This window comes from Squalius cephalus (genome assembly GCF_949319135.1).
Source record: "Squalius cephalus genome assembly, chromosome: 8".
Lineage (NCBI taxonomy): Eukaryota > Metazoa > Chordata > Actinopteri > Cypriniformes > Leuciscidae > Squalius > Squalius cephalus.
The window spans coordinates 42,244,731-42,265,604 of NC_137129.1; the positions used below are offsets into that span (position 1 = coordinate 42,244,731).

The 20,874-nt window shown below is 37.6% G+C and overlaps 1 protein-coding gene across 2 annotated transcripts; it reads right to left on the reverse strand.

The window, feature by feature from the left end:
* Positions 1–7,755: 7,755 nt before the first annotated feature.
* On the reverse strand, positions 7,756–20,574 carry ppp1r18 (protein phosphatase 1, regulatory subunit 18). 2 transcript variants are annotated; one of them, XM_079879808.1, is made up of 4 exons: positions 20,178–20,574; positions 15,690–19,172; positions 8,797–9,007; positions 7,756–8,507 (listed from the first exon to the last, which is right to left on the reverse strand). In XM_079879808.1, exons 2-4 carry the CDS (start codon positions 19,089–19,091, stop codon positions 8,479–8,481), a joined length of 3,642 nt encoding a protein of 1,213 aa, XP_079735934.1. In that variant the 5' UTR covers positions 19,092–19,172; positions 20,178–20,574; the 3' UTR covers positions 7,756–8,478. The 2 variants fall into 2 exon arrangements, with proteins under 2 accessions (XP_079735934.1, XP_079735935.1); XM_079879809.1 differs by having other exon boundaries at positions 8,797–9,001; positions 15,684–19,172.
* Positions 20,575–20,874: the final 300 nt, after the last annotated feature.

Consider the following 20,874-nt stretch of genomic DNA (forward strand, 5'->3'; position numbering starts at 1 on the left):
TTAAAATATCTTGAATGTAACTCGACACCCTTGCCTCATTTAGTATGCGCGGTTCTATGAATATGCAAATGAGCCCCGCCTCCACTCACTCACTCAGCTCAGAGATCCACTGGTTGACGATCACACGTTGATCTGATTGGTTACAAGGTAGTTTGTGACGTCAGAAACACCAGCGATTTCAAAGTGTGTTTTTGAGACTGTCTTTGGTTCACTGCAGTTTTAAGGAGGAAATACTCAGCAATGCTGTCGACTTATGAATTTACACATGGTTTGACTTAAAGCAGATTAAAAACACCACATAGACACATAAACAATATTAAAAGCTGGATATTTACCACAGGGCAATCTTAAGAAGAAATGATATCAAATTGGAATAAAAAAATAAAATATGAAAAAACTGGCAAAAGTTAATCTATTACATAAAAAAAGATGAATAAACATTATGCCAGTATGCCTTTAAGAACACAGCCAGACGTTCACTTCACTGGATGTGGGTCAGGATGGCGGATCGGGTCAGTGGTGTTGACTGGTGTTGTGTTGATTTACACATGGTTTGTGTTAATGCATATTAAAAACACCACATATACACATAAACAACATTAAAAGGTAAAAATGAAATAGTTTGTGGGTCAGGATGGCGGGTCGGGTGTGGTTCGGTACCGGCGCCCCCTGTGGATCCCCAGACACACAGAGCACTAAAGCTTCCAACATGACTGCAAACAAGTTCCAGTCAAGTGTGTGTGTGAGTGTGTGTGTGTGTGTGTGTGAGTGTGTGTGTGTACAGGGAGCGTGTAGTCGTAGCCGGCGGGCTGGAAAGCCGCGGTGGCTGAAATCAATGCACTGGCACTTTGAGGAGCGTCCTACAGATTTAGGACGTCCCTGTAGGGTCCAAACCACTGGAAGAAAGAGAACAACATCATCCCTCCATCCCTGCAGCACCCCAGGGAAAGAGGGATGCTATCTCTCCATCACCTCAGGGAACGGACGCAACACACTTGATAACCTCCAACCTGAACACACACACACACACACACACACACACACACACACGTTGGTTTTTCTACCATTGACTTCTATTGTTTTAGTGATATATTCACCCAACCCCGAATTTGAATACTGTAATTTATAAGCATTGATGGTAGCGGTGTAACGATCCCTTCATGTCACGATACTGAACTCACGATACAATATTATTGCGATACTCCAAGACATATGATGAAAGGTTAACACAATTTTTCTGTTGGTTCAAATTCTAGATTTGATATTACATTGTGTGTGTAAATGAATAGTCTTGGACTTGTGCTGAAACCCAAAGCACAGGACAATAGAGACGCCAGAATAACAATATTCATGATTCTGAAGATGAAAATACTGAATTATTTTAGATGAATATGCTTGATCTCTGTCACTGACTAGATATATTTAAAATAATGACGGCCACTTTTTACTGGTAACATCAGATATTTAGCATTATCAGGACACACAAATATTCCCCCAGTGCATTATTATACATTATACTCAACATTATCTATAATAGTTTAATGTAGTTCTGACACTAAAACTCTGTAAACTTGAATTTTTTTTTTCACACAGTAATTTTTATTTTGGGTGAACTATCCATGATTCATACTGTTGCATTTTTTGTATTGCAATAAATTGTGACACAATATTTTGTCACACACCTATAATTGATGGTGAAATGTTGAAATAAAATGATAATGCACACAGTATGATCGCATGTCAGCAGATGGCGGCCCCTCTAGAGCTGAACTGTTGACCCTGCTTTGGCCCCAGTGATGACAGACCTCAGAGGCTCTGCTGGTTCAGAGATCTGTGGACGCTCGTCTAGTTTAGTTAGCTGGTGATCAGAAGCTCTCGAGTGTTTGGTACAGGATGGTGTGCTACTGGTGATAGGAAGTCTGCTGGTCGTTTCCCTCAAGGATTGACCTATGACCTTCACCGTTGTCTTTGCTCAAGGCACTTAACCTCAGGTTACACCGGAGAGACTGAATACTGTCCGTCAACTATAACACACTTCAGGTAAAAGCATTTTCTTTTTTTTATATCCAAATCATTATAAATACATATGATTCAAATGTTTGAGGTTAGTGAAATTTCTTTTTGAAAGCAATTAATAGTTTTATTTTGCAAAGATGCATGAAATTGATATAAACATTAAAGACATTTATAATATTGATTGGTTTTTCAAATAAATGCTTTCTAATTGTTAAAGAATCCTGTGGGGAAAAAAATTCTGTTTTCAACTGTTTTCAAGATTGATAATCATCATAAATGTTTCTTGATCATCAAATCATCATATTAGAATGATTTCTGAAGGATCATGTGACACTGAAGACTGGAGTAATGATGCTGAAAATTCAGCTTTGATCACAGGAATAAATTACATTTTATACTATATTCACATAGAAAACAGCTGATTTACATTGGAATAATATTTCAAATTTACGGTATTTTTGATCAAATTAATGCAGCTTTGGTGAGCAGAAGAGACTTCATCATTCGTCAGTGAGCAACAGGATCAAGACCAGATCTAAATCTTATTTCTACACCAGAGTCAGTGTTTGTTTCTGTGATTTCCCCCTGATGTGCCACAGCATCACACCATTAATTTATTATAGGGTCAATCTCCATGGAGTAACCTGAGGTTAAGTGTCTCGATAACAGACACAGTGGTGATAATTCATAGGTCAGTCCTTGTGGGAATTAAACCTGCATCCTTCCAGATACCAGCTCCAAACTCTGAGCACAACACCAGACCACCAACCCTCTGGAAACACTTCAGATCGGTCACAACATCTCCTCGAAACACCAGCGGATCTCTCTCGAGCGCAGACTCCTGGATCAAATCCAGCTCAAAACTCACAAACACTCCCAGATAAAAGCTGTTTAAAGGGAAAGTTCACATTCTCATGCACTATACAAAAAAATACAGTTAAATTTACTGTAAAAAAAAAAAAGCTGTGGTTTCCAGAAATGTACCGTAAAAAATACAGTAGGAACATTTTAGGTTTTACAGAGTTAAACTTAAATTTACAGTAAAAAAAAAAAAAAAAAAACTGTCTGATATAGGCATAATATTAATTTACCTACACTGTAAAAAAAATAAAAAAAATAATAATAATACAGTTAAACTTACAGTAAAAAAACAGCAGCTGTGGTTGCCAGAAATTTACCGTAAAAATACCGGTTTACCCGACATATATTTACAGTAAAAAGCATATTTCACTAACTGATATCATGTTAATTTGCTGACTTACTGAAGTACTAATATCTGTTTTACCCACCAATCACAGTGGAGATGAGAGTCACATGATGAATCAAACTCATCAGAAACAGCTTTTCCATATAAAGTTTATACTACTAATAAACAGAAGCTGCACAGTGTCATTCACACAAACACTAAACACCATCATGGTAACACACAAGAAGTTTAACAAAATGAAATAAACATTCATTTAACAACATTAAATGCAACTTAAAACCCTAATGTACATAACTGATTAGAAAAACTAAGAAAAACTATATATGAAGAAATATAGTTATTTCAATGAAAATACATCAAATGTGAAGTGTCAGGGAATTGTGGGAATGTCAGTTTATGGTTTTTCACTGTAAATGACACAATGACTTGTTATTTTTCACTTCCAAAGACTGTAAATTTAATAGTGTTTCACCATAGCATTTACCGTAGTCTTTTACCGTGTTGTTCCAAACCTATGACGTCTTTTCCTCAGAGAAACACACGAGGAGCGTTCAGTGACTGCAAAATAACACCAGCTCTGTAGAAAAGACAAACATGCACTATAGAAATGAATGTGCTTTAGACCTGAAATACCCCAGTCATTTGTTTCATACTTTGATGATGTTGAATAAATCAACATCCATTTTCATTGCATGACAATCAGCAACTATCCGAGCATCTCATTCGTGCTTCACGCTGAAGTTATCAATAAAGATCAGATCTGAAGAACATGAAGGAGAATAAATGATGGTCTGAAGACTTCATTGTAATGTTGGTACATGGATGTGTGTCTCTGTTCCTGAATCCTCTGGCACTGAAGCGCTTTAGACTCATTGCATCATTGTGGAGACTAGCAGCTCGCATCCGCACAAATCTCTGACAGCAGCTCTGCATGACACATATATAAAAGCCAAAATCTATGTTTTTTCATGTGCAACAATGAAATGTTGACAATAAAATGTGTTATTCTACAAGCTCGCCATTGAAAGGAGAACATTGACCTGTAGAGCGTTCAAGCTGGTGGGAATAAATGCACCAGCACCACATTTATTACATTTCTTTACATAAACTGTATGAAGAACAAGTTGTATCTAAAACGAATTAATGCAAAAATGATTTTGGTAACACTTTACAATAAGGTTCAACTAAGTTAATGAACTAAGAATGAACAATACTTCTTCAGCATTTATTAGCTAATTTCACCATTTACTAATACATTATTAAATTCAAAGGGTGTATTTGTTAACATTAGTTAATGCACTGTGAACTAACATGCACACACAATGAACTGCTGTATTTTTATTAACTAACATTAACAATGATTAATGAATACAGAAACAAATACTTATTGTTAGTTTATGTTAGTTAATACATGAACTAATGTTAACTAATGAGCTTTATTGTAAAGTGTTACCATTATTTGTAAAGGAGGGTGAATAGTCTATAAGTATCTAAAGCTTATGGCAAAGATTGATGAATGTTTGGCTTGCATGAGCTCTAATAAAGTCATCATATCTGTGCAACACGGTGAAAACTAAAGGTGCGCACAGGTAGAGCAATGCAATCTCTGGATCTCACACACACACACACACACATCAGGTACACAGTGAGTGTTCAAGGATCTGAACAGAACTACAATCGAGGTGTAATTAACTGGTGAGAGTGTCTGTGAGAGCTATCCGTGTTCGCTGGTGTGACTTGCCTTTTGGGAACAGAACTATTTCAAGCCTGAACCCCCTGCACAGTGAGAAAGCCACATCTCACATCTGACAGAACGCCGCCTTTATTACTCAGACATATGCATTTCCATATGAACAAGTTTCTGTAAAAACACACACACATAATACAGCACAGCAGCCTTCACAAAACAGGAGAAACTTTTGGGATCATGGGATGCAATCTGTTAATGACTGCATGAGATTCCTGATGCATTATAAACCACTCTTCATGTTTATGCTCTCAGCAGATGTTTCAAATCAAAAGCACAAATCACGATACCATGATAAAGCAAAGAGAATACACAACATATGCTCAAACAGGCCCCAAAACAAGAAAGCCAAAAAAAAAAAAAAAAAAAACACACACAACAAATAACGTGCAATATTTGCAAATGCATTGAATTCTAAATCAAGCTGCTGTTAAACTAATACAACATCAGACTGACGCTGCACACACACACATCTGTGCACAATAGGGATGTAGAAATGTCAGTCTATCAGTGATCAGTCTGACAATTAAATTTCAATGCAATTACTACAGAATTAAAAAATAATAATAATTATAAACGCATTGATTTCTTATTAAAAATACAATGCCTGCAACTATGAATGTAAAATCAACTTGTGATCGGTGGCATAAACCGCTCTTACAAATTAGACATCAAATATTTTTCTTGACAACTCATAACTTTTTTAAATCAGTTACATAAAAACATAAATTAGATACCAAAAGACTGTCTTAACATAATGGATGTTTAAGCAACCGGCCCCAGGTCTATATTTTACTTGTGATTTTTTTTTTTATATTTTACAATTATTTAATACATTTCAAAATGTTTGTAAATATGCTGAAGACACAAATGTGGAGGGACATCCAAAATAATCAAATCGAATATAATCAACCCCGATCAAATTCCTGATTTCATGGGGCATCATTTAGTGAAGAATCATAATTGAATCATTGTCAGAGCATATATTTACACCCTCTTTAATCACCACACAAGAGTTCTTAACGAGTACAGAGAGATTATAGTGCAGGAACAGAGCTGACGAGAGTCCCGGAGCAGGTCCATCATCAGCAGGTGTCTTGACACTCACTCTAAAAATGGCTGTTGACTGACATGTAGAAATGGCGATGGAGGGATTCAGAGATCATGTGATCAGACCCATTTGGGGTCCAAGCAGTGGAAATCTTTCCACTTTACTGATGAGCATGAAGTTTAACACAGAATTCAGTCCTCTGCTGCCATCTAGTGCTGGTTTGTCCTTACAAACCAGTTTATTTAAGGTTTGAGAAACATCCAAGTGCATTATTAGCCTATATTGGAATATAGTTGAAAAGGTTAAGTAAAATACAATACACATAAAACATAAAAACAACACAGCATAAAAACTCATGGTCGTGTAGACATTACAAAGCAGTAAAGTAGCCTACTGTAGGCCAACATTGATGGTAATACCATGGTACTATAATAGCCTATAACACTGTATCGATCACCATATACTGTATAGTATGGTATTAATATGGCACTTCCATGAATACCATGGTATTACAATGGTAGGCTACTATGTTCAAAACATAGGCTACTATGGTACTTTTTGTAATCTCTAAAACTTACATTATGACATGGGGGTGAGGTTATCTGCTTCATATCAAAACAAAACAAAACAAAACAGTTGGTTTACCCTCACACACTAAACCGCGCGAAAGCCGTTGGGATTTTCCCGCTCGTGGAGAATGTGAAATGATTTGGGAAAATATGTAGGCTATTCAAGAGATGGCTGGCTGCAGAAAGGATAAAAAAGTTAAGAATAAATTAAAAACCCAAAGAAAACGGGGTTTCTGCTAGTAGGCTAGTCTATCCTGGCAAATTCTGAAGCACATCCGTGTTGTTTCAGTGGCGTTTCATGAATCGTGTTTGATTCACGGACACCAGCGAGATTTGGCATCGCAGGTGTAATTTTGAATAGCGCAACAGTATCAAACAGCTAATTAACCCAATTTTTTTATGGTGAGTTTGCTGCTATTGGTTCGAGGGTAGACAGCGCAGGTAAGATCGGATATTAGCAAGCTAACATTACACTGATTCTCCAAAAATCACCGCGGTAGTTACCATGGTTGTCTTTCAAGTGTCATGCCATGGGCTTCAAGTAAAGTGATATTTAAGTATCATTGGTTATGAACTATGGAACTAATTACTAGCCTATAGTTATTATAAGACATGAGACTCACTTGTAAGGGAACATACTGAAAATGGTGTGATTGTGATTGATTGTAGCCTACACAACAATACTGAATGTGTCATCCAACAGTAGGCCTTTTTTTTTCATTGAAGGACATTGATGGACTTAAAGCCAACTGTAATTTCTTTTATTAGTATTAATCAGGAACATATTAACTAAACTTTATGTTATATGTGAGGGATACCTAATCAAATACCTCTACAAATATTTAATTTCACCTGAAGGCTTATTTTGGTCTGAAGTAGCCTACCAATGATGTGAGCAGAAACAATCTCTAATGAAATTTGACAAAGGCAGTAGGCTACATTTAAATACATTATTTAATCTAGAAATTGGTTATTTGTTAAATCAGTCCACAGGGACTGATATTTCTCATTGATATTTCAGATGATTTAATGTGAAGAATCATTCATCGTTACTGCGAATAACCAGTAGGTGGCGCTGTAATACAACCAGTATGCAATAGAATAGATAAAACAAGCAGTCAAAGATTGTAGACTACTCCCTTTTTATATAACACACACACACACACACACACACTGTATGTCTGTAATGTTTATTAATATTTTAAAGGTGCTTCTTCATTTCGTGGGAAAGTTGAAAACTGGTATTCAAGTACAAACAATACAAAAATTGGATTTTTATTTGATTGCATTGTAAAAAATCCAAGGGTGACCCATCAACACAGATAATTCTATAAGCAATGACAAAATTCTATTTTACAATCTCATGATGAAAACGGATCTATTTTATTAACAAATATCATATCACTGTTCCATGACAGCATTTATTCTAATCTTTATTAATCATAACCATACTTTCATAAGAGAGAGTCAACTCTTAGCATGTGACAATCAGAGCATGAGCATTTCATTTTCATTTATAAATAAAAATAAATTCCCTCAATGTGATGCAGAATAATACAATAAAATGAAATAAAATCTATTCCAGCTATATATATATATATATATTTATTTATTTATTTTAAATGAACAGCCTTCAGGCCATAAAAGGTTTTAATCATAAAACTCTGTAAATTGTGCAAACCATCATATCGGACCTGAGCGGATCATTGTGTGAATCAGAGCTCTGAACATGAAACAGATATTGTGCTTGTAAAGTATTTTTGAGTCTCCAACAGGACAAGCAAAAAAAAATAAAAAATAATAATTTTAAAGCCACATTTTAAAAAATGTATCATTGCGTACACCTGCAAAAGTAAAGAATTTTAAATCTAAAGGATGGCATGGTTTGTCATTTAGAGAGTCGCTTGCAGGATTCATCTGGGGAAAAAAAGACAGACAAAAATTAACATTTAAAATTACAGTTAAAAAAAAAAAGATTTAAAAATGTGCAATTAATGTTTTTTTAACTGCAGCATGGTTAGATAGATAGATAGATAGATAGATAGATAGATAGATAGATAGATAGATAGATAGATTCTGAATTTTGCACAACACTGAACTCCAGGACACATGCATTTTTATTTCATATAATTATAACACGTAATAGAGTTGCTATTTCTGCTTGTTTTTCTGCTTGTAATTTTGATGTAATGTAGAAGCCACTGACCCACTTTTAGGACCCGAACCCTTCCTGTGCTCTGACTGACGGCACCGCGCGACACAAACGCTGGTCTCTCGTCCTCCTCGTCTTCCTCCTCTTCCCTCGCTCCGTCTTCCGGCCCGGGGTGAGGAGAGCAGGGGAGGGACGCTAACACACAGTCTTCTGACGGGTACTCACACACTCTCTCCAGCTGGACCTCGTCGAAACACACCTTCACCTGCAGGAGAGAGAGAGAGAGAGAGAGAGAGAGAGAGAGAGAGAGAGAGAGAGAGAGAGACAGAGAGAGAGAGACAGAGAGAGAGAGAGAGAGAGTGAGTGAAGACAATCCAGATCGGTGTAACAATGCATGAGAGAGTTTAAAAGGGGTGGTTGAATATGATTTGACTTTTCTAACTTTAGTTAGTGTGTAATGTTGCTGTTTGAGCATAAACAACATCTGCAAAGTTACGACGCTCAAAGTTCAAAGCAAAAATTTCTTTCTTTTAAAGAAATCGCTTTTTAAGGACTACAACAAACGGCTGGTAGAGACTACACCACATTCCTCCCGGGTTAGTGACATCACCAACCCTAGAATTTACATAAACCCCGCCCCCTGAACACGATTTATAGATTATCATGACAGAATATGCTAATCAATGACTAGAAAATAACTACGCATCAGCTTCATAAATTCATCAACTAACCATTCAGAAATGTTGTCTACACGTTGTCACTTCTTCTCGAGTCTCTCCATCATTCTGACTCCAGTTTGAACATAAAAGGCTAAAAGTTTTTGAAATGTTCAGTGCGTGTCAGTGTGAGGTAAAAGGACACGAGCTCTTGAAGCTCCACCCCCTGTGCCGGGAGCAGCAGCTCATTTGCATTTAAAGGGACAGACACAAAAACGGTGCGTTTTTGCTCACCCTCAAAAAGTGACAACTTTAACATGCTATATAATGTATTTTGAGCTAAAACTTCACATACACACATCAGAGACTTATTTTACATCTTGTGAAAATGGCATTATACGCCCCCCCCCCCCTTTAAATTCATAGGATTCGTTTTTAGATAGATAGATTTATAAATGTAGGCCTAACAAATTATCATCATTATTATTTAATACTAATTTATAGTATAATTTTTTGTGCCATTTTTGAGTAGGAATTGATTCAAAATCCTACATCCAATTTTAGTGCAAATACACTGTGAAAATTTATTTTACAAACAGAAATTATTGCAGTACATTTTACTAGAAAATAATATTTAATATTTTAAAAAATAATGTCTTCCTACTTCAAAATGTCAGAAAAATTCAAAAAATTCAGAGTTACTTTGAATCAGTTTCTGATTATTTGTGAAAATTACTAGCAATTTTCTGAGTGAAAATTGTCTCAAAGCAAATGAGAGTTTCTTAAAATGTCTGAGTTTTAGAGCAGGACAGACATCTTGTTAAAGTTAAAGTCCCCCTTCACCAAAATGACCCATTTAAACGGGTTTTCCTTTAAAAAACAAACAAAAAAATCTTTATGCTTTAAAATATCTTGAATGTAACTCGACACCCTTGACTTATTTAGTATGCGCAGTTCTATGAATATGCAGATGAGCCCCGCCTCCACTCACTCACTCAGCTCAGAGATCCACTCGGTGTAAAAACGGAAAATGCGTTTTGGCATTTTGCATTTTAGGGGCCTAAAAAATGCAAACTCTTATAAACAGGGTTTCAAAGTGCAAGCTTTTGAAAACGATCTCAGTGTAAACTACAAAACTGCAAATTTGTGGAAAAAAAAAGGTGGTATTAATGCATTTACAGTGCAATTACGACTCCCTTTTACACTAGAGGGGCTTCGATGGGTCTGAACAGGTGTAATTTAGTCTTTTATCTTTGCACTGGATTTTGAGCTGGCACAGAGCAGCCTTAGCTTGGCTGTGTAAAGACGCCTTTATAGTGCACTTCAGTCCACAATCCCACTGGATCATGATCATGCTGATTCCCTTTAGCACTCAGACCCGCAAACCTTCGACTATCCTACAGGAATAACACAGAGGACGTGATACAGAGAGAAAGGCATTATCGTGGCTTAAGGCTGAGATGAGGAAAGTGAAGAATCGCCAGATTAAGAGACTGACGTCAGTCGATCTGCAGGGGGTCGGCGGTGACACCGCAGTGCATTATGGGAACTGTACGAGATTTTCTGCATGCATGAACAGTAGGAAGAATGAAGGCTAGATGCGGTCAGAGTGTAAACCAGGGTAATGACTCTTGGAGCAGACACACATTCACACACCCGCTGTATAACGCGTGAACACGTGAACTCAAATTAGCATGAACTGATAAAACTTGGGTTGCTTTTGGCTGAATGCATTCTGTGTTACAGGAAGTGACAGATCTGAGGAGGAAGTAGCAAAAGAGAGTTTGTCACGAGACTGCTTTACAAACCCCAAATGTTGCAGCTAAATAACACACACATTAGTCATATGCAGAGCTGAGCTTATGAATACATGTAGATCACCTTCATACATGTGTACAGTTTAGCGTTTCATGCGATGCTCTGCTTTTAATGTGCATTTCTGAATATTGAATATATTTACATTGTTTGGAATAATTTTTGTTTTTGAAAGAAAGGCTGCATTTATTTGATCAAAAATACAGTAAATACAGCAAAAAATGTGAAATATTATTCTTATTTAAAACAGCTGTTTTTCTATGTGAATATACAGTAAAGTGTAATTTATTCCTGTGATCAAAGCTGGATTTTCAGCATCATTACTCCAGTCTTCAGTGTCACATAATCCTTCAGAAATCACTCTAATATGATGATTTGATGCTCAAGAAACATTTAGGATTATTATCAATGTTGAAAACAGTTGTGTTGCTTCAGATTTGTTTGAGGTATGTAATGTTTTTAAAAAAGTAATAATACTTGTATTCAGCACTTTTAATAAAAATGACAGTAAAGACATTTATAAGGTCACAAAAGATTTCTGAAAGAAATTCTGGTATTTTGAACTTTCAATTCATCAAAGAATCCTGAAAAAAAAAAAAAGTATATATGAAGCAACACAACTGTTTTCAGCATTGATAATAATCAGAGATGTTATTAATAATTGAGCAGCACTAGTAACTAATAATAATTGAGCTTCAAATCAGCATATTATTTTTGCAGGTCTTTAAAAGGTTTACGCAGTTTACACAAATTAAGGTCTTAAAAATTAGCAGAAAGTCTTAATTTCATAGAATTATGGCATTAAATGTGAGGATTCTGCAGGGATTCGTAAACCTTTTTTTGTCAGCTAAATTATTTGAGATTTTAAGTTAATATTTCCATAATCTAACAACACATTTGCATGTTCACGGTCACATGACATGCAGGTAAACAAAAAACTAAAAAAAATTTAGTATGCATTTAATTTGATTCATTTTAATTAAAAACAAATTATGATTGAATGAATTATTAGCATTTCAACAATTCACAAAGTTCCTGCATTCGCCTCTTAAGCCCCAGTTTGGGAAATAACAGTTCATTAACGTATAGGCCATTAATGATAATGTATATGAACGAATATGAAATGACTGTAGAAATCCGGTGTGCATTTATAAGCATTGCACAACAGCTTCTAACAGATCTTTCTTTTATAATATTGCTTTCTCCACTTGAATTGGAACAGCAACTGTTTTATTATTAGCATAAACGCTTCAGTTCTTCTGGCTCAAGAGTCCAATTTCATTATTGTGTTTTCTTGATGTACATTTGACTCCGGTTCCTGGCAGAAGTTGGTGTGTGTGTGTGTGTGTGTGTGTGGTTACGCTGATCGCCACAATGCAAACATACTGCTCTATTAACTCCCTGTGAAAACCCAACTAAATGAAAAGGTCATTCTTCTGCGTCCACATTCCCTCGTTCCCTCGTTCTGCTCCGCTGAGCTCTGTTGTGTTCGCTGTGTCCCACTTACTCCAGAAAGCTTTGTTTGATGACAGCCATTAAACATCGCACACACCACATCGCAGCGACCACATATCTCATGCAAGCAAACTCTGGTGATGTTAGATGTGATGTTTCCAGAAGTGAAAGTTTCCAGTATAGTGTGTGTCAGTGTTTTTGCAGCTCGAGGGAGGAACTACAGCGCTAGTTTGGGGAAGCCAAGCGTTCATCAGCGTATCGTGTGTGTCCGCTTGACTGATATATCAGATGCCATCATAAATGGCTTGTGGTCACACCGGTGTGTTCCCTATGAACTTTAATTCCTCCTGCTGTAACGCGAGAATAAAAGTGAGACGTGACTGAAGGCAGTGATAGTGCACAGTAAACACATGGTTGATTCAGTGAAGGATTCGTTAGACTGATTTAAACTGATAGTTCATGAGTTTGTGAGTGTTTTGGATCATTAGATGCGTTCGCTCGTGAAACAGAGACTACATTAGTTGTGGTTTCTTTGTTTTTGGATAAACAGTGAAGACAATGCAATAGAAGGTCTTTGTGTAATTTTGCAGTTTCCAAGGAAGCTCAGAATCTCAGTAATATATATTACCAAGCTTTGCATTTATTACTTTGCAAAAAAAAAAAAAAAAAAAAAAAGATATAGAGCAAATATATATTTATGTGTGCAAAATGTATATCCACACATCCAGTACCAGTCAAAAGTTTTTAATGTTTCAGAAAGAAGTCTTCTTCTAAATACCAAGGCTGTATTTATTTATTATTTTGAAATATTATTATAATATAAATCAGCTGTTTTCTATGTGAATATTTATTAAAGTGTAATTTATTCCTGTGATCAAAGCTGAATGTTCAGCATCATTACTCCAGTCTTCAGTGTCACATGATCCTTCAGAAATCACTCTAATATGATGCTCAAGAAACATTTATGATTATTATCAATGTTGAAAAGGTTTTTTTTTTTTTTTTTTTTTTTGTGGAAACCATGAAACACTACCATTAAAAGGTTTGGGGTAATGAAAAATATTAATAATATGTTTTATTCAGCAAGGATGCATAAATTGATCAAAAAGTAATAGTAAAGACCTTTATAATGTTAGAAAAGATTCTATTTGAAATAAATTCTGAAATCCTCATATTAGAATAATTTCTGAAGGATCAGTGACACTGAAGACTGGAGTAATGATGCTGAAAATTGATCACAGGAATAAATTACATTATAAATAATAATTAAAACAGAAAACAACTATTTTATTTGTTTATCTGTCAGCTATTAATATCTGTTTATTTAACAGATATTTTAAAGTGTAATCATATTTCACTGCATTATTTATGACATAAATACATCCATGGTGAGCTTAAGAGACATTTAATAATCGTACGTTTCCAAACGTTTGACCGGAACTGTATATTATCATCTTATGCTTTACATTGTGATTCAGTGGCATGTGGATTAAAATCCTATAGATAAAATTAGTAGTCGTATTCGTCAAGTTCAATCAAACTGATCTTTTTAGCATTAAAAACTAAAACTACTACTTCATGGGTCAGTTTAGACTAACAAGCATTTGGGTCAGTGTCAGGGTGAACGGCACTGAGGAAGCACGACTGCAGTAGATTAACCTCCAGCTATTCTTAGACACACTCCACTGTAACGCCAGCCTCGCTCTTCTGTTTGGTTTTGTTTTGTTTAAGCCAAGAGGTCCGGTTTGTTTAACTACTCCTGAACAATGCAGAATGAGTCAAGTGTTTCCCAAAGTCAGGGTTTGATTTTTTTTTTTTTTTTTTTTTTTTGTGCAGTATTTAAATGAGTTAAATCTTCACCTGTGAACTGTGATGGCGTGAGAGATAAGCCTAATCCAGGCTTAACACTGAGAAACTGCCTTGGCCACAATCAAAGACGACAGAGATATAGCCTGACTATTGAGAGATCACACTTTGATTCAATCTTGGGAATCTTCCTAAGTGCAGGTGTGTCTTTGAAATTAGAAATCCCACTAAACCACAGCCACATTGCATTATGCTAGTTGTATATTAATTTCATTGCATATACACTGCCGTTTGGAAGTTTTTGATTGGTAAGAAATAATGGAATTTTAATGTTTTTGAAAGAAGTCTCTTCTGCTCACCAAGACTGCATTTACTTGATTAAAAATGCACAAAAAACAGTAATATTGTGAAATTTATTGTGTAATACTGTGTTTTCCATTTTAATATATTTTGAGATGTAATTTATTCCTGTGAACAAAGCTGAATTTTCAGCATCATTACTCCAGTCTTCAGTGTCACATGATCCTTCACAAATCATTCTAATATGATGATTTGATGATCAAAAAACATTTATGATTATTATAAATTTTCTTATGATTTCTTATGATTCTTTGATGAAGAGCATTTATTTGAAATATAATCTTTTGTAACATTATAAATGTCTTTACTGTTACTTTTGAGTGATTTAATTAATCCTTGATGAATAAAAGTATTGATTTATTTTATTTATTTCCCTCCAAAAAATAAAATAAAAATTCTTACTGACCCCAAACTTTTGAACGGTAGTGTTTAATGTTACAAAAGCTTTCCATTTTACTATATATTCACATAGAAAACAGCTGTTATAAATTGTAATACTATTTCACTGTTTTAACTGTATTTTTTTGTATTTTTAATCAAATAAACGCAGCCTTGGTGAGCAAAAAACACTCTCAGAAAAAAAGGTACAAAAGCTGTCGCTGGGACAGTACCCTTCAAAAGGGTACTAATATGTACCATTTATATGTACACTTTTGGTACCAATATGTACCTTTGAGGGACTAATATGTACAAAAGTGTACCTTTTGAAAAGGTACCGCCACAGTGACAGCTTTTGTACCTTTTTTTCTGAGAGTGAAGACTTGTTTTAAATATGAATCTTACCGATCAAAAGTCTGAGTGAAGCTTTTTAAGCTTTTGTTGTAAATGTCATGCACAAACACAGAAAACACTCACCGCTTTCGCTGTCGCTCTGCTCTTCACCAAGCACGAGCGCTCGAGGTTCTGGTACCCTCCGATCACTTCGATCTCCTCTGCTGTGGGATACCTCTTCTTCCCCGTTTCCCTGGCGCTGCTGGGAGCAGGCGTGGGAATACTGGCCGGTGGCGCTGCTTTGGGAGTCCCTGTTGGGATGCTACTAGACGAAGAGACCCCTGCAGGTCTTCTAGGGGTGATCGTGATGGTATTCCCTCTTTTACCGGGTCCACCTGAGGCGCTTCTAATGGAAAAGAGAGGATGAGATGGAGACGAAGAAGGGGATGCGGTGCAAGGCGAGGATGACGATGGAGAGCTTTGTTCTGGAGGCTTCGTTGTTGATTCGGTGTTGCGGGCGTTGATTGTGAACGACTGTTGTTTAGGAGGTACTTTCTGTTGGGCTTGTGGGAATCTAGGACTTGTAGATGCTTGAGTTTCTCTTAAGATGTCTGGTCTTTTGGCTTCCCTAACCTCTGGTTCTTCAATACGGCTTTTCTCCATTCTGGTCTGTACCTTTCTGTCGCTTTGGGAACCACATCCGGCTTCCGGTTCCCTCAGCTGTAGCCGTTCCACGTGACGCTGTACCATCTGAACACCTGTCGACTCAACCGTCTCAGATTTATCACCGTCCCTCCCATGTTTCCACAGTTTTACCGTGTCTGGCAGGACATCCGGTGACGGCGCCTGTCTAATAGGGTTGTATTTACCTTGAGGTCCACTATGTGGAGGCAGATCCGACGATCTTTCACTGATACACACCGCAGTCCTGGACCCAACAGTCTTGAGGTTATATATACGGCTCATGGCGTCTAGCGAGTCTGAGAGTGTTGGGGAGGGAGAGAGAGAGGGAGGAAGATACTCTTCCTCTAACAGCTCGTCCTCTCTCTCTTGTTTCTCGTCTCCTCCGTCAGTGTCTTGTGTTCTCCAAGCGAACTCTACATGGCGTTCGGTCTCTCTCTCCGCGTTCCCGGGGTGGATGTCGCTCTGGAAAGCGTCTCGGATAGAGATCTCCCCAACTTCTCTTTCTGTCGAGTCTGACTTCTGCAAGAGCGACAGAGAAACAGGAAGAGGAAGTTGAGGGCTTGACTTTGCCATGCTAGCGTCCTGTGTGACGTCAAACGGTCTGACAGTCTGTAGTGTGTTTTCTTCCTGTTCTCTGACTGCTTCTCTGTTGCCCTCTTCTTTATCATCCTCCCTGCTTGTCTGTCTTTCCCTCTCCGTTTGACGAATTCTCTCTTTTAAAGACTCGACTCGGGTCAAAGGTCGACCGGCCTTCCAGCTCCCTCTCCTCTCCATTTGTCCGTCCCCGACAGGGAGACTCGTCCTCCTTTCTGCTGATATATCGACCCCGTAAAACACAGCCCTGGGGATGGCGACCCGCTCTTGGGTGCAGAGTTTGCTCAGTCCCAGTGTTACAGATTGCTGTGAGGTACAATTGATTTCATCTGTGGCTCGTTTTGGAAAGTTCTGATGCTCTTCTTGATCCTGTTCACTCATTTCACCAGAGATCTTGTCTACGTCTCCATGTGAAAACACATTCCCTGCCCTCTCAAGTTCTTTATCTGACTGGACTTCTTCTCGGCGTGTTTGTCCGGCGTAGGCCGTAGACGGGCAACTGGAATCTTCATAGGGAGTGTTGACGCATTTGCACCGGATTTCTGCAGAGAAATCGGTAGTACTGTCATCTGAGGATGGGATATATGAACCATGGGATTGTGTTGAAGCTCCGAAGGTTTCCTCATCCTGATTCCCTCTCCTTTCGGATTCTGTTTTTGCCTCCATTTTGAATTCTATGTGTGTCTGACTTACCAGCACCTCTTCCCTCTTCTCTCTATGTTTAATTTCTCTCTCATTTTCCTCACTCACACTTTTGATCTCTATTCCTGAGCTGCTTTTCCTCCTATCTTGTTTGATGGGAATTCGTTGTGCGAATGCGACCCCCTCTTGGGTTTTAACGGAGGCCCGAGTGAATCCCTCTTCTCCGTCTACACTTGAAGTCTCTCCACATACAGAGTCATTTTTATTTTCAACTCTTCGTTCTTTTTGTCTCTTTTCAAGCATCGGCTCATCATGTTTGGGTCGGCCCCATCTCCTGGTGACCCTCGATTGATTCTCCGAAGGGTCCCGTGTCTTGACCCTTCGGTCAGAATACGTCCTTTCCATCATCTTAAAGTCTGTCTTTCCCTCACGGCTCTCCTGTTGGGAAACCACACGGTCCGAGAAGCTAAATGAGCGTTTGGGAACACTCCTTGAAGTCGGACTCGTTTCCGTCTCCTCCGTACTCTGATCTTCTTGGTCAAACAGGTCTCCAGTGCTGTATCTATCCCGATTCTTTCCCGGCCGGTTGAAGCAATCTGTGCTCTTGGAGCGCATCGGAGGTTTGGGATGTTCCCCAAACTTACTAAGCAGCAAACTAACCCGTCCACTACATTCTTGAGTCGCCTTATCCTTGTGGTTCAGGAGTCTCTCCGCTCTTTGCATAACCGTCCTCGACGTCAAGCGCATCGATCTCCAAATCCCTTCTCTCTCGAAACGTTCCTCACCGCTCCCTCTTTCCGGCATCCCAACAATCTCCGTTTCCCTTTTCCCATCGATCACGGACGGCTTGATGATCAATACCTCCGACGCCCTAATCTCCGTCACGCTTCCTCCACAAGCCAGAAACTCTCTCAAATCCATCCTCATCCTCTTTTCTTCCTCCTCCACCTCCTTATTCCTCCTATCCGGTTTTTCCTTACCATTTTTGTCTCTCTCAATGATGATAATGTTGTTTGCCTGGATCGTGCGGAGACCTACGACCGGAGGAAATTGGGATTTGCTGATTTCCGCGTCTCTGCTGTCTCTCCCAATGCTTCGATCCCTCTCTCGCTCTCGCCCCTCACTTTTGTTTACCATCTTCTCTACCCAAATCTCTCTATCCCGTCCTCTCCAAATCTCCGTTTCCCTATTCCTTTCTCTTCCACTATTATTGGTGGTCTTTTTATACTCATTCTCTCCATCTCTAATCACCTCCTTCCCTCTATTATCTCTCCGAAAGCTGTTCTGGGAACGAATGAAGGGGTTCTGTTGGATGGGGCTGATGGTTTCTTGTTTGGATATCTGTTTTTGCACTTCAGCCTGAAGGTGATGTGTGAGTTTACTATCCGCTTGCTCTGTGACGACGTCTTCCGAGATTCCCAGGACATCCGGAGTATTCTGTCCTCCGTCTCTCTCTCGTTCCTCATCTTGCCTCGCTCTTCTTCTCTGGATGATCCCTCGCTTCCAGGCCGGCATGCTGGCCATCCGCTCCTCTTCTTCCCTCTCTCGTCTCTCTCTCTCCTCCTCCTCTCTTCGCTTTCGCTCCAGCAGAAGCTGCTTCCATTCCGGTAGAGCCGATAAAGACATAACCACACGGTACTCGATGACACAGTGCGGTTTTACTGATCAGATAATTTTTTTGTAGGAACACAGGAACATCCAGGAATCCTGTCAAAAAAAAAAAAAAAAAAAAAACACTTTAGGTTTGACTAAAATGGATATGTCATGCACTTTGTCAGATGAACCATCTTATATTACCAGTATCCTAATAAAGGGATAGTTCAACCAAAAATGAAAATTCTGTCATCATTTAATCATGTTGTTCCAAACCTGTATGAGGTTCTTTCTTCTGTTGAACACAAAAGAAGATATTTTGAAGGATGTCAGTTGATGGGCCCTATTGACTTCCATAGTATTTATTTTATTAATACTATTTAAGTCGATGGGGGAATTTCTTATTTTGTGTTCAGCAGAAGAAAGAAACTCATACAAGTTTGGAACAACTTGAGGGTGAGTAAAATTAATGTTTGGGTGAACTATACCTTAAAATTAAAGTAATTTAGGAGTACAAATATATGAGCATTTATTCATTTTTATTCTGCATTCTGCATAACATTTTTTTATTGTTTTATTCTAATTTTAGATATAAAATATTAATCTGAATGGACAAGAGAAGAAGTATATTTTAGGTGCAGTGACTGCTCACCATTTTGTTTTTGCAATTAACTTGCATGTCAAATTGTTTTTTAAAAGTAGGCTACACATTTACATGCAATAAAGTTTGCATGTTTAATAACAAATCCAAATATAAAATCAAATCAAACTTAATTTATATAGCACAATAAAAACAAAAGTAGTGGGGCATACAACAGGATAATTATCTAAAAAAAACAAGACAGCAAAACAATGATATAAGGGAGTTTACACAAAAACACCAATCAGAAAATTAAACATGAAAAATATAACTTAATAATGCATATATAAATTAATATTGCATGGTTGTCTTTGCATGGATAATTTATTTCATGGAAAAAACAATTTGCTACAATCATTAATGCTCCATAGTATGAACTGAAATGTTAAATCCTATAATTTGTATATGTTTATTTTGACATATTGATCTATTTAAAACACAATATTCACATTTAAGTAATTATTTTTTACATAGCCTACCTTATTTTGTGGGATGACTGAATTCCTGATTCACCGGAATAAAGTTTTCCACTCGCTCGACGTTCATATTTCCATTTGTTTAACTCCAAAGAAACCATCAAAAGTCCTGATAACTCATCCACTCCCTGCAGAAGGGAAGCTGCGACCTTCCTAACACGCAACAAGCACGAAACCTGCAGTTATTTCATATTTGTGTGGTTCTGTGATCTTGTGTCCGTGAAGCGGAGCGGCAGAGTAGTAAACATTAGCAGCTTTAGCGGCGCACTGTAATCCCGTAATGACATTACACTCCAGCAGGAGAATCACAGGCACACGCAGCATGTTGCCGGAGAAAAGACTTAAGTAAGACTGTTCTCCATCTCCTCACGTGTGTGTGTGTGTGTGTGTGTGTGTGTGTCCCGAGCAGCGAGCCGTTAACGGGAGAGTGAGGAGGCACGGGAATTAACCTCAGCTCTTAGATAACAGTCACAGTTCAAAAACTCCTCTTAATTGGGCTCTTAATTATACATTACATAATAATCACATACTTTTTAGGTTATCCCAGTAATGGATTTTCTTTCTTTTTTTTAAGAAGAAGAAGTTTTATTTATCAAAACTTGTCACACAAGTTTAACCAGCATTTCAATTTGTCACTATATAACTGGATACAAAAAATAGAAATAAAATAATAAATAAATGTAAATATATAAATATATAT